General features: G+C 45.8%; 1 protein-coding gene across 3 annotated transcripts in view; it reads left to right on the forward strand.

The window, feature by feature from the left end:
- NRK (Nik related kinase) overlaps positions 1–15,152 on the forward strand; it is a 125,968-nt gene that overhangs the window by 3,552 nt on the left and 107,264 nt on the right. The window contains exon 1 of one of the 3 annotated variants that reach the window (XM_072981398.2): positions 11,642–11,865. The exons of 1 other annotated variant lie outside the window; for it this stretch is intronic. In XM_072981398.2, the coding sequence (XP_072837499.2) occupies positions 11,809–11,865 (57 nt within the window). In that variant the 5' untranslated portion in view covers positions 11,642–11,808. Of the gene's footprint in view, positions 1–11,641; positions 11,866–15,152 lie in introns of those variants that run through there. One more of the 3 variants, XM_072981399.2, reaches the window with a different exon arrangement.

Below are 15,152 nucleotides of genomic sequence, written 5' to 3' on the forward strand. Positions count from 1 at the left end.
ACAGCTTTTTATTAAAAACTCACACTGAGTTATGTATTCTCCTAAATATTATTTTGGGTGTTAAGCTTGCTGCTTCTGGAAGCACATTTAAATATAAGTTGGTTTACCTAATAATGCCATAATACCGATTGGTCTACTTTAAGACTAACGTAACATTGAAGACAGCAGCTTTTATTATGTAGAGGAAAAATATCCTGTGTAATCACTGGAGATACATTTAGTTGTTAGGTTCTTTGGAAGCGTTCTTCCTGTCTTGACCATCTAGCCAGGAATTGGGGTTGAAGAGGAAGTTACTCATTCATCATCTTGTTTTGGATATCCTGTGTATTTATACAGCCAGGATCTGAGTGAAGAAAATTTCTCTCTCTCTTCCTCCTTTCCTCTCCCTCTCTCTCAATCTCAACACACAGAAACACACCTAAGTAACCTTCTGGACTAGTATTACATTAAAAGAGAGAAGAAACGACTATCTTGTTCTAAGATCCATCTGGAGACTGGGGAATCTCATCCCGTTGTGCAGCTCAGTTTTGACTCGCCACCCTGTGATTTCTGCTTGAATTCGCCATTTTTTAAAGGTCCGATTTCACAATTTCCATTTTTTTAAGGCATATACCTGAGATGATCTTGGTACAGTACAAATGCAACACCTTGGTTCTAGAAATGTACCACGTGGGCATTCTCAAAATGGAGCTGTATCGGGCTGTTATTGCTCCCTGCATTTCGGAGCTTGGAAAATATAGCCTTTTGGACTACAGTTCCCAGAATCCCCAAGCTAGCACAGCCATCAGGATTCTGAGAGCTGCAATCCACAAAACATGTGTCTCCAAACTCTGTTGTACTGAAAAGGACAGTCTGGGTTTCCTTAAGGTACACAAGTCTTCTTGACTGTGGGCAACTCTACACTGTAGGACTACAACTCCCATTGTTCCCAGCAAAGAGGGATCAGCCATGTCAACAGTTATAAGACTTGTTTATTTTTTAAAGAAAGAAAAGTACATTTCCTTTCTCATTATTCAAAGCAACAAAATGGTTACTTTTAGTTACTACTGGAAATTATCAGAATGCTACAAGCTGCAGGTATGTTGCAGAAAATGCCATGAAGCAGGGAGATCACCTATCTCTTGTAACTAAAACAGTTACATTGCAAAGGCAGTGACATTATTCCTTGCCATAATGCAAATGTAATGTAATATAGGCGTGCTTTAGTTATTGCAAAAAGAAGTTAACAACAAATAACTTGATAGGTTACTTTCATGCTTGCCAAAAATGCACCACAAAACCATGAGCTTTGCACTGTACAATCCCCTATCGATGTTCATTTCCAAAATTTCTCAGCTCTAGCACAGACACATGCAATTTCACTGGCAAAGGGGGGGACTCGAGGACTATCACATCTGTATGGGAACTGCTATTGTCTGTGTCGCCAGATGTACTTGGTTGTGCACCAGTTGGAATGGTATTATGTGTCTGGAACCATGAAGTGTGAGGACAATCCTGCAGGACTTGGGGACGGAGGCAACAAGCCCTCCTTGATTATTAAAAGGCAGTAGTCAGGAGCCAGCCGTATCAGGAGGCATAGATTCAAATCCTTACTTAAGCCTTGGAATGCATTTCATGATCTCGAGCCAGTCACTGTGTCTCAGCATAACCCACCAGGCTAGCCCTACCATTTGGCAGAGGCAAAGCCATGCTGGACTTAAACCTGGGAGATGTCGGGCACAACCTACAAACCCAGTTCTGAAATCAAAGGCACTATTGCAAAATACATGAGATGACCTAAACACATGACTCTAACCCGGAATGGAGAAGTGAGTGAGCACCATAAACACAATTAAAACAGCTACAATTAAACCAGCTAGATTTGTAAGCAGGAAATGAAGGGTGAGAGGATGGGGCAGGGAAGTTAAACAAAGGGGGGGGGGAGAGGATGCAAGGAATTTAGCATGGCGTTATTGGAGGTTGCAGAGTGAGAATGCAAAGCCATTGGGCAGAGTGTGGAAGGAAGGAAGGAAATGACCAAGCATTTATATTATAGAGTCTACAGAAGGGTAAATACAAAGGATGTATATCCTGGTGGTTTGGGTAGCTCATGGACCAACGAAGGGGAGATGCTTCCCCACCTCTTGAGCTGAGCACCTAGCAGGTGGAATTTAAGAATGAGTGCATGGTCTATAACCTACTGTCAAAATAAAAATGAAAGGGAGGTGATGTTCCATAGGATTCATGCATTAAATCCTTTCACCAATAGGATTTGCATTTCAGCCACCTGACTTGACAGTTTAACTCATGTAGAGTTTCCAGCCACCAATCCCAAAATAGTGAGAACAGGAAGCAACCCAGGGGAAGCAGAAGGGCCCTTTTTGCCCAGCACCCACACACACAGAAGGGCAGGGATAAACTCTGCTTAATCACTGGTGTCCGGATCTTTGGCACATAAAGGCATTTTAAGACTAAGCCTCTAAAAGAACATCTGTACAAGAATCAGGAACTGGGTTGTGGTTTTCATGCCCATTTTCAGTGGTGGAAGAATTCTCTGGTTTTAGTCTATTTTTAAATGGGCACACAATGCCATCAAGAGATTGGGGGGGGGGGGAAGCAGGGCTTAAGAGAGCCCAGAGCTTACTCTGGTGTGACAGCTATTTGCCCCCAGAGTTTAGAAAGTGGTATTTTAAAACTATTAGTTCCTGTTCTATTTTACAGCTTTTAAAAAGTAACTCAGTGTCATTACTCCTTATAATATTACAGTAATCACTCCATACACTACTAATTGCACGGCTCATTACTTTTTTTCCCCCAGGAGGGCCCCTTAAGATTGGCAAGAGAGTGGGGTAAATTTGGAAAATTATAAAAGGTAAAGGTTCCCCTTGACAATTTTTGTCCGGTCATGTTTGACTCTAGGGGGCGGTGCTCATCCCCATTTCCAAGCCATAGAGCCAGCGTTTGTCCGAAGACAATTTCCCGTGTCACATGGCCATTGCGACTTAGACACGGAGCGCTGTTACCTTCCCACCCAGGTGGTCCCTATTTATCTACTTGCATTTGCATGGTTTCGAAATGCTAGGTTGGCGAGGAGCTGGCACAAAGCAGCGGGAGCTCATTCTGTCGCGTGGATTTGATCTTGCGACTGCTGGTCTTCTGACCCTGCAGCACAGGCTTCTGCGGTTTAGCCCGCAGCGCCACCACGTCCCTAACGGAAAATTATAAGTGTTTCTAAAAATTTCATTGAGGATGGTTTTTACAATCCAATCATTGTTTGTTTCTTGAGCCAGTGGAATAATACCACCCCTGTTCATAGGATGTTACCATTCAGACGTAACTTCTAAAAATCCTTGTTACAAACACCTATCGCTTATTAAAGGCCATTACATGACTGTCAATTCCAATACTTCCAGCTGCTCATCTCTCCCGAAAGGAAGTCTTTTTTCTAAAACCTACGAAGTGTTTGTAGAAGACAAGTTAAAGATGCTGCTAGGTAATTCTTTATTTCTCCCCACCACCATTAATAACAATCTAAGTTTTTGAAGATCCACTTCTTGCATAGTCAAAAAATATCACAACTCATGTGCAAAAGCATTATCAGCATATATAGGTATCATTGGATTAGACTGCTAGATAGCTCAGTGGCTTAGGCCTCTGGGAGTTCAATACCCCTCTGTGCCTCCTTGGGAGGGATCCCTCTCAGCTCAACAGTTCAAAGGTTATTATATCCTTATTTAAAAAACTCAAGAGGGTTACAGAAGTACAGTAACGTTATTGCAGAGGAATTCAGAGAGCACATCAAAGAGAGGATGCTTCCCCCGGAAGAAAATCCAGCTTTATGGTCCTGATGCAGAAGGTGTTCCTTAATGGGATTGGAGCCTGTGCAGCAGTTTATGGCAGAAAATAATCATCCCACCCTGCCTCGGCTGCAGTTCTCCCCAAAGGTGAAGTCAAGAAGACCTCCAGGAGTAAATAGTTTTGCATGCAAGGGGGCACTGGATTTCTGCACGAGCACATTACAGATGCAAGGGCCATCTCTTCCAAATTAAAACTGGCCCATTTTACTATAGCCTTTTAGCTCAGTGAGTTAGGTTTCTGGATGCCGAGACAGAGGTTGGGTGTTCAATTCCCCAGTGCGCATCCTAGAAGAACCAGCCTGGGTGGCCTTGGGCCAGCTGCATAGTGTTGGAATGCCTCCAGAAGAAGGGAATATGGTAAACCCCTTCTGAGTACTCTCTATCTAGAAAACCATGGAAAGGGTCGGCATGGCTTAGAAATGACTTGGTGGCAAGCAATTATCATTTATTTTTTAAGGATTTGCAATGCCATGCATGTACAATCTGAGATGACTGCTCTGATTCTGTTGAAGCTTGATACCCTAATTCAAGTTTTCCCATAATGCAGCTACTCCACCATCAATATAATATTACTTTGCAACCTAATTAAATTGCTCTGGTGGTTCTTCCCCACAATGCCAACAAATGGCCTTGGCGTTTCAAGCCCTGCTGTGAAACGTCAATTATCATGTTTATTACGAGCCAGAATGGGCTTTAGACAAATAGCCTTAGTGGGCTTATCAATGAGATTCTAAAACATCCCTGGCAGGAGACGCACAACGCTGGCCGGCAGCAAGCTTTTCTCCAGCTCCGTGGGAAGAGACAGCTAGACATCTTTCAGAGAGCTGCCTGGGCAGACTTGAGTACACAATTAATTCTCTATGTTTGAATCCAATACAGAACAGCCAGGATCTTTCTTGGCAGGAAGCATTTTGCCCCCGTTCTTTAGTTCTGCCCGGGACATGTTTAAAACGGTGGCAGAGCTTGAAATTTTACACGTTCTTCATTCTCATTTCTTCTTGCAGTCTTTCAGAAGTAACATATCATTATTATTTGGTACAGGGATTGATAAAGTAACTTGCCGTGTTACTTATATATGTTATTTTGATGTGTTTTAACCTATGTAAGCCACCCCAAATAGATGCTGTCTAGAGGGGCAGGGTAAAAATTGAATGAATGAATGAATGAATGAATGAATGAATGAAATACTGCAAAAAAAAGAGCATGCACACACATATAAGGACAATCACGCAAAGAGTCGTTATAATTTGCAGATTCTCCGTCAGATGCACAGGATGCCACTGCAGAAAAAGCAGATACGTGACAGTCCTGCAAGGTACCTTCAATTCGGTAACCTTTATTGGCATAGGAAACTTAAAAAAAAAAAACTTATACTGGGAAATTAATAGCAAATAGAGATACACATAATGGTAGTTACACGGCTAAAAAAAACCCACCAAAAACACAATAGGAGATACTTTGGAGTAGTCTAGTTAATGCAAGGTACCTCGTACAGCTTCCACTATTTCCTTTGCATGATGACATAATGCAACAGGATTCTGGCCAGGATTACTGGCATAAAGCTTAAAAAATGGTCAGAAATTCCTCTAAAACTGCTGCAAAATATCCTTTAAAGAGAGCTTTTGGAAACAACCAGCAAACATTGTTACTCCAACAGAGTAACTTGGATACTAATGTTATATTTCTTTGAAATGTCACTTTGTTACACTTACATAAATATACAAAGTAACTAGTTGAGGATAACTATGCTCCTTGCAACTCATGACATCCAAGCTCTGAGTGAGGGTAACATTTCAGTGTGGGGAAAGTGGCTCTCTCTAGCATGCACTGAAAGCACAGGAGCCTCTGTCAGCCAATGCATTGGCAACCTAAACTAAAGAACCGAGCATGATCTGGGTAGCAATATAAATCAGTGGCAGCAACACCCTTGAAGGCAAAAGGTGGCATTTTCAGTTTAAGCAGCAGCAGTCCTTTCAAATTACCAATTGTGAGAGTGGTCTGGCTCACACTTAAAAGATTCTTATTTTTAGTGCGATCTGATTTGTCTCTTATTTGAGCAATCCTACTGATGAACATTTTTTTTCTCCCATGAGAAGGACCCAGACAGGTCTTTGGATCACCCAAATATGTCCACCTTTTGATTAATAACACACCCTCTTCTGCCCCCTACCTGCCCCCTTTTCCATCATTTTGTGGGCCAAAGCAAATTTCCTCGTTTCTTGTTAGATAAAGTAACAGCAATGCCTCTACTTAGTACGGTACATGTAATACCAATGTATCTCTTTTATCTAGCATAGCGCTGTATTAATAGAAAAATAGATGTTTAAAATGTAAAAGGGAAAGGAGATGAAAATAGAGGAGAGGGGCTCTCTGTTGTCCCTTTCAATGCCACAACTCAACAAATACATCACAGGGGTGTTACTTCAGATAACACCGCCCACAGCTTTATTTTGGTATAAACCAGTGTTTCCCAAAGGGGGCACCAAGTATTTTCTGCAGGTCCCAGGTCACCTTATTTGTGTTGTGACCCTTGTTTAATAGTTTCTTCCTTGACCCTTCAGGGTGGTATATTAAAGTTAGCACACATGTAAATATACAAAAAAACCCGTCCCTTTGGAGGTAAATCAGCCCCTACCTTCTGAGAAGGGATGACTTTACCCCATTAAAAATGCCTTTTTGTGCAAACACGATCTGGGGTTGCCAGTTGCTTGGCCTTTATAAAAGAGGGTGATGACTTGAAAAAAGTTGGGGACCCCTGGTGTAGGCTAACCATCTCCAGGGGCTACAGAACAGCTGAATTAGGGGCGTTCCAGAACAACCCTGGCCCTCGTACGGGGCCAAAAAGAAGCAGGGCAGCTCTATAAAGATCGCTCCCAAATCAAGCCATGTGTGCATGCTGTAAACTAGCAAAGCGGCACCCAAAACTATCCAAAGAGCAAGCTATTTATCTGCCAGCACAGACAAAGAACTCGTACAGCTAAGTCCCCTTTGGACAGAAGGGTTGTGGAAGCTGAGATTCAAGACTGAGTAAACCACCTGCCCATCCTGTACCCCCACCTCTCTCCTGAAAAACAAATCTTGAGGAAAACAGCATTTCCCCTCTTGAATGAGAGGAAGTTTTTCCCCCTCACTTCCCTTTTAATATCCTTTAGTTTGTAGGATTAAAAAAAAAAGCCTGGCTCTCATTGAGTGGGTAATGGGGAGTTTATTTCATGCATTCAATAAGGGCTACTCCATAGTAAGCAGGTACAGAATTTTAGCTTCACTCACAAAAAAAAAAAACTTGAAGTTGATTGCATTCAAGTTAACAATGGCATCCTATTATGCTGCACAAACCTATGGACGTTTATTTTTGTTCTGTGCTATCAAGTTGGAACCTACTTACAGTGACCCTAATAGGTCTTATTTACTCGGATACATATATGCAGAACGGCATGTGCTTACTCAGGAGTAAATGCACCAAATCTTGCACCTTAGAAGAACACACGCCTTCCAATCTTGGCTTCATAAGATTGCAGCTCCAAAATATTATAAAGCCTTCTTTTGTTTCCCTCTTTTTAGTAGACTTTCCAAAATGTATTTACAACTGGTTACTAGGTCAAACCTGGGTTTGGACCGCTGTTCTTATTTTAACCCTTCTCTACTCTTTTTCTAAATACAGTTTTTTTAAAAAAAAATCTGTATTTTGGGCGTCTGCTTTTCTTGTGGTTTGGTCTCTGTGGTGTTTCTCTCTGAGGCAAAGAATAGAAGATGATGGGATAAGAAACCAACCCCGCCCGGCCCGGCCTCTTTCAAGCGGCAGAGGTGGCACCACGGTATAGCTTCTGAAGTCCACAAAGATCTTGCAAACTCTTTCGGGAAGTTGCAAAATGTTTTCTTTTGACATTGCTTTTCCCCCAGTTTGCAGCCACAATCGTGCTGACAGTGAGCTGACTCAAGTTCATGCGTACAATTTATACAAGTCAGTCTCTGAAATCAGCTGGGGGAACAACCTTCTTGCTTCCAAGATGTGATTTCCACCCCTGTGGTTTTCCTTCCCCCCCATCCCCACCCCCCAACACCTGACTCATTGAGCCATCGTCAATTTGTTAAGTCTTTAAGGTGCTCACAGACAGTGGGGGCAAAACCAACTAAGAATTTAGCAGCAAATCCACCACAACCATCAGATCCTGGCCGTGAAAGCCTTCAAGAATACAGTTTAGCAGCCCTTTACAGATGAACAAGTTTTGTTTGGGATAACTTTTTAGGGGACGTAACCCACCTCTACAAATAGTTTATATAAAAGCATACTAACAAAGGGCATTTTGGGAGAAGGCAGGTGTTTCATCCCCATTGGTTATAGGGTATGCCAACAGCACTGTAGAATGAAAAAAAAATCTTCTAGAAATTTTTTAAATGATGATCTTTCTAAGGGGACAAATCCCTTAGAAAATCTGCTTCCCTGTTAGAGCTTTATTTCTGGAGCTTTTAAATATGTGTGTGCGCGCATGCATGCATGCTAACTGAGGCGCAGAAGGGCAGCAATGGAGGAACTAGTAAAGATAATCAAGTGCAAGGATGAGCCACTGGAGACCAAGACCATCCACATTCTTGGATTTCCGATCACCATGTGATCAGTCAGATGCACAAACAGAAAGCTGGACAGTTAAAGCTGATAGGGGGGGGGGGAGGGATTTGTTTCTAATGGGGTGCTGGAGCAGAGCTTTGTAAATAACTTGGACTACCAGAAAAAGTGGTCCTAAATCAAAGTGAATGCTCTCTGTAGGCAAAACTGTTGAAATTGGGGCTGTCCTGCTTTAGGCACATCATGAGAAGGCAGGTTTCTCTGGAAATGTCAATAAGGCTGAGAGAGACTGAAGGCAGCAGGAAAAGAGGAAGCCCCAATGTGAGATGCATTGACTCCCTAAAGGAAGCCATAGCTTTGCGTTCTCTGAAGCTGAGCAGGGCAGCTGCGGACAGGACATTCTGGAGATGGTTCACCCATGGGGTGGCCTTAAGTTGGAAGTGACCTGATGGCACATAAGGACAATGAGCTAACTACAAGCCAAGACTGTCCTGGGATAAAGGATGTGTAGTGAGTGTATGAAAGTGTTAATAAATGAATAAAGGTTGCTGACCAGACATTTCCCATTAAAAGCACCATAGTGCTAAAATCCATCCTCCAGAATACACTCAGAAACAAACCAAAGTATAATTTTAACAGAAACAAACAAGCACAGACAGGGGAGGGGGGAGGCAGTGAAAGTACCAGATCAAGGCCTGCATCATCTGGATGGAAGCACAAATAGCAAAACCGAAGAACCTCATGAACTTTTGCCATATGTAGGAGATCCCACAAATAAAATATATCTAGCTATCAGGGGGGTGGGGGTTGTGTGCACGTGCGCATGCATGCATGTATACACATGCATGTACATGCACACACAATCCTTCAGGTATCTGATGCGCTGCATCATCCCATGCAAGCTAAAGGCCAAACCACTTTTTGGGGTGTCTCACAAAAAGCAAAGCCAGCCTGAGACATTTTCAACCTGAGGACGAAACAGTGACTCACTTCCGTTCTATGGAATGTCATCGGATTAGACTGGCCATTCAGCTTTCCAGCAGCCAGACCATGTCTCTGTCAGATCCAAAGTTCAGCAGGTGAGTTAAGAGGGCACCAAACAGCCTGGCAGAGAAGGGCACACACTGCCCATTCCACCGTTTGTGCTGGTTTGCTTATCGGTGCTGCCTCTGAGTGGGCATTCACTAGAGGAGGTGGGGCTGAGAACTACCGAACACCCGTTTGGCCGAGAAACAAACCACCACGGCCGCCGAACCAGCAGTTCCGGCCCATCTCTACAGCTCTGTCGTCTGTGAGAAAGTGGAATTGTTGTTGGGGGGGGGGGGGTTTCAGGAAAAAATGTCTTGGGGAGCTGCTGCTGTTGCCGCCTCCCTGGATCTGCCACCTGAAGGGGTTGTGTTGCTGCACCTACTGGAATTGTGGGCGATTCACATCATTGTCTTCCAGAGGCCTAAGAGTCCAATCCATCCTAGTCAATGATGAGGGACGATGGGAGATGGAGTGCAAAGAAGTACGAGAACAACCACTGCCCACCCCAGGACCTAAGGAGTGCTGGATCCAAGGCTCAGGAGACCAGGGCTCAACCCCACCCACCCCCAGTCTGGACCTGGCTCTCCCCCCCCCCCATCCCATGCTGGCTGCCTGGGCTTGGCTTCCCCGACAACTTTGTGAGGTAAGTGAGGCTCCGAGACAGGGACGAGCGATCTGGGCAGCTTTGTGCCTGAGCGTGGGTTTCAAGCACAGCCTTTCGCATCCCTAACCTCTCCTCTCTCCAACCCTGTCATGCAGAAATGACATTGTTAGTTTTTATGGCGGGAGGACAATGCCCTCTGCACCAGCTCAGGGGCTGTTGGATGGGTTCTCATCTCAAAGCGTTGGGCCTTGGGATTCAAGACAGAGGCCAGGACTGAGCCTTGTAGCAAATTAAGCTCTTCCAAAACATCACGAAACCACTGGTTAACAGAGAACAAATCTTGAAAGCAGTGTGTTATATCGCTTCTCGTATATCTTTTTGCATTGCGTAGACATGTTATCTCCTTTGAGCCTGTGCTCCTTCATTTTTTTCCCACTAGGATGGTGTAGTAGTGGCTTCTTTTGACCCAGAATTTTGGAAACAGTCGTCCAAAAGACTAAATTTCCAAACTCTCTGGAACAGGGGTTCCGAATTTTAGGTGCCCCGATGTTCTTAGACTACAACTCCCAAAAAATCCTGGCCAGCACAGCGAGTGGCGAAGGCTTTGGGAAGTTGTCATCCAAAAACATCTGGGGACCCACCTAACCCAATTCACAAAGCTGGGTTCAAATCTCCTCTTGGCCACAAATCTCACTGGGTAACGTTGGGGTGATCTCAGTGCAACCGACGTCATAGGGTTGTTGTGATAATCAGGGAGTAAGGGAGAATCATCATTATCACCTTAGAACTGTAGAGCTGGAAGGGATGCTATAGATCCTCAACCCCAGCCCCTGTGAGGGAGGCAAGGTGGGGAATTGAACTCCCAACCCTGAACACCTTAAAGTGGAATGTACATAGAATGATATAAATGAACAAGGTGGTTGAGGGATGATGCCTCTCCTATCCTGCCTTCCGTTCTTGGGAGAAAAAGCAGGCTTAAAAAAAAAAGAGAACAGACAAGAATACTCTGTGTGTCTAGTCCCCCAAATAGCCACCGTAAATCTACTAGTCCTCAAGACATCCCAAGGCAGTGCCTGTGCAGAATCAAACTGCAAGGGTGGGGGGGGGGGATTTCCCTCCTGCTCCCAGGGAGAAGCAGGAGGCCAGTCCTACTCGCCCAGTCAGTACTACCAGGAGTACCTCGGGCGCCCCCCCCCAAAAAAAAACCCACCACCCCTCTGGCTGCCGCATCCAGTTCTCGCAAACCCGCTCCAGCTGGTTCAGCCCATCCCGGACACGTCACTTCCTCGCAAACTTTCCCGAGGAAATCTCTCTCTGCAAAAGTTGCTTGCTTTCCCAACGCCGCGGCGCCCCCAAGTCCTTTTCTCCCACCGACCCCCCCTCCCCATGCACCCCGACCTCCCGGGCTTTGCATGTCGGGTTTCCTGCATTTGACACCGAGAGGCGAGAGGCGGCGATGGACCGGCTGCCTGACCAGGGCTGAGCCGCAGGGACCGTTAGATCGCCCGGGGAAGACGCGGAGGCGGCGGAGGCGGAGGAGGCAGGGAAAAGGCTAAGCCGGCCGCCCCCGTCGAGCATCCGGGCAGGGAGGGTAGGAGGGAGGGAGGGAGGGAGGGAGGGCTGCTCGCTCGCTCTTTGCGCCCCCCCCCCGCTCCGTCCCGCCCGTTGCTCATCTTTCACTTCTGTCTCTTCGACCCCCGGGGCTCCTCCGGCCGCCGCCGCGCCTTCTGCCGCCCCGAGCAACCGGCCGGCCGGAGGCATTCGCGGCCCGAACGATGGCCGGCGACTCCGCGGCCCGGAGCCTGGAGAGCATCGACCTGGCGGCGCTGAGGGTAAGTCCCGCCCCGCCCCGGGAAGGGGGAAAGGACGCCCGGGCCGGCCCTGCCGGTGGGCAAAGGGAGGGAAGCCGCAGCCTCGGGCGGCAAGGTTTTGGGGTCGGCATTTAAAAAAAAAGACAAGCGGCGAATTTCTTTTTCCGAGGCGGGGGGGAAGAGACAGAGACACATCACAAGACAAACAGCCACATTAGTCGTGTGCAAAGAGGACTCCTGGGATACTTTCAAGAGGGAAAAGTTTTGCTTGGCGTTCCTGGCCTCCACCCCACTTTCTTAGATGCTCGGCTTCTTTATGATAGGATTTTCTCCCAGATGCCCCGCCACCTTTGAAGATAAGACTCCTGGCTATTTTTTTTTCCTCCCCAAACCTTAAAGAAGCAAATCATATAGACAACCTCTCTTAGGATCTCCTACTCGCTCTGGATTGGGTGCAGGCTTAGCTCTAATACGAAGGTCTTGTTAAGATCAACTCCCTTTAAACTGGGGTCCAAATGGGAATCTCTCCCAGTGCAATCGCAAGGTACCCTGAATCTCCTTGGAGTTTTGTGGGACTGACTCCCAAATACTTGGAGAGACACTAAAACTGCAAACTTAAGGCTTGGATCCACCCCTTTGTCTCAGCAGTGCTTACAACAGATTTGCCAGGCCTATAATTATTTATTTAAAACATTTCTACCCTGCCTTTCTCCTTAAAAAGGACTCCAAGGAGCTTGAATCATTAGACGAAAATATTTATGCTAAAACAGTGACTATACAATAACTAAAAAGTATCAAACCATTGCCACGCTTAAAAAAAAAAAACAGAAAACAAAAAGCAACAGCAAAAAACACATTCAAAGCAGTAAGGCACAACAATCTGTTTAAGGGCCCCACTCAGGGAAGGCTGGCCAGAAGAGAAAGGTTTTTGCTGGCTTGCGAAAGTACAGCAAAGATAGGGCCAGGCTGGCCTCCAGTGGGAGGGAGTTCCACAGTCTGGGAGTAGCAACAGAGAAGGCCCCGTCCCGTGTCCCCATCAAGCACACCTTTGATTGTGGTGGGACTGAGAGCAAGGCCCCTCCTGATGATCTTAACACTCAAGCAGGCTCATAAAGGGAGAGGCAGTGCCTGAGATCGCTTGAACCAAAACCTGCTTTTTATTAGTGGATCGGGCCCCTAGCTCAGTACTTGAACACACACTTTTGGAGTAGAAAATGCAAGGTTGGGTTTCTGGCCTCTCAGGCGATCAAAAGCAGAGGTGTGCAGATTTGTGCTCTTGAACTACAACTCCCAGGTCCACCTGGGAAATTCTGGAAGTTGTAGTCCGGGAACACAGATCTGCAAACTCTTAATGAAAAGAACCTCTTGCTGCTTGAGGCCCTCAATGGCTCCTCCGAGTCAACGTTTGGAGCAGCTGCTTATCTCCCAAGCTTTGTCGGTGGTGGTGTTTCAAATGGCCTTACGGGGCGACCTAGGAATAGCTGCAAGTTTTTCAGATTGCAGTGTGGTATATATAGCCATACCTTATTCAGAATATTTTCTATTGCCTTAAGGGCGTTTGGGTGTTTTGTGATGGGGTGGCCCTTTAAGCTGAAAGAGACACAATGTGCCAGGCAAGAATTATCCTGCCTTTCACAGACAATATCTCTGTCTTTACTACACCAACCCTAAAAGGTAGGACGATGTGGCTGCAACGAGCAGGGATTTAGTGGTGGAGCAGAACACCCAATAAACCCAGAAGGGCTGGGATGTGCAAATCAGGCATTTTTCCATGTGATTTGTGTGACTACTGGGATCGGTGGCTTTTGTGTCCCGGGGCAATTGTGGCTTTCCTAAGGTCGCAGACAGAGTTCATAGCCGAAACGAGATGGGAGCATCGCCTGGTGCAATTATACAACATTCAATGCATGCAGTGATAAGTTGGGTGCTTTTCTTAAGCGTTTGTAGCAGTTCAGTATGTGTAGCCTTGGGCATGCTAGCAACGGTACCCTCGTGGAACAGACAGTGGCGAGAGTTCGTCACTGTCATGAGATTCGTGCTACAAAGGTCTCGGTTGGCAGCTGGCTGCCTTAATTTTGGCAGCAAGCAAGCGTTTAGACGGCATGTCACAAAGACAGACATGTTCCTGTTGGTGAATCAATTCGGGTCCGATGGAGTGGATTTAGACAAAGTCTGGAATGGTGAGACCCGCAATGGAAATGGATCGAGCAGCCCAGGTCAGATTGAGAGGATTGGATTTGTGAGCCTTTTTTTTTTTCAATAAGAATCATGCAATTATTTTCTTCTTCTTTGGGGGCTGCAGTTAAAAAGTTATTGTCTAGAAGGAAGCTGCTAAAACAGATGTAAGAACAACCTTACGGCCTTCCGCCTCGCGGTGGATCGCAATTCCCGTCATCCCCAGCCAGCTTAGTCATAGTGAGGGATGATGGGAGTTGTAGCTCCACAGCATCTGGAAAGGCTGATCTTGTCCAGCCCCTTTCAAAGTTTTGGAAATGCAAAGCTAATAAGGCAAAGGCCACAGGACATTTCAAACAACTCCCTTTCTTGGGCGCTTGAAGCAGGGGTGAGTGAAACGTGATGCTCCTGATTGCACGGGGCTATAACTTCTAGATTTGGGGGGGGGGGTTATGCTGGCTGGGGAATTGTAGTCCCACAACATCTGGAGGCCTGCACCCACCCCTTGCTTACATTGCATTTCAGTGTCTGTCTTGTAGGTCCAGATCAGATTAATTTACTGGCAGATTCGTTATACTGAACACATGCTTTGCCATGATTACCCCTCCCAACTACGAACGAAATCTTTTGGGCCAGAAAATGCCACCCCCTTTCACTATAAACTTTGCACTGGTGTGCATTTAATGAATTTCTTTGCTGTGCAGCTGTCCAGCCATCACCAGATTAAGTCACCCAAAGTTTAACCCTTCTCTTTATTACTGCAGCCAATCTCTAGCCTAAAACACTGGGAAGGGTGGGGTCCAGTTTCTTGAAGAACTTCAGTTTGCCTTCAGATCATCAGCAAACCGAAGTTGGCAGAGTTTTTAAAAACTGGCTGAAGTTTTTTTTTTTTAAATGGCCATGATTTGACTGCATGATGTTGACTCATTCCTAGGACCTCCATGGCTGGCTGTTTCTATGATGGGTAGATTCCAATCATCATTCTTCTCCCTCCCCTGGATTATGGGGGTGCTCAGGGGCGCTTGGAACCATTACGAGAAATCCAGCTGGAATTGGGTCACCATGCTCAATCACAAGATCCTGTCACACATCTTGCACAGTTTTGTCCCCCTGGCTAGTTAAAGAAAAAAAAG

Source organism: Pogona vitticeps, chromosome 11, assembly GCF_051106095.1.
Source record: "Pogona vitticeps strain Pit_001003342236 chromosome 11, PviZW2.1, whole genome shotgun sequence".
Classification (NCBI taxonomy): Eukaryota; Metazoa; Chordata; class Lepidosauria; order Squamata; family Agamidae; genus Pogona; species Pogona vitticeps.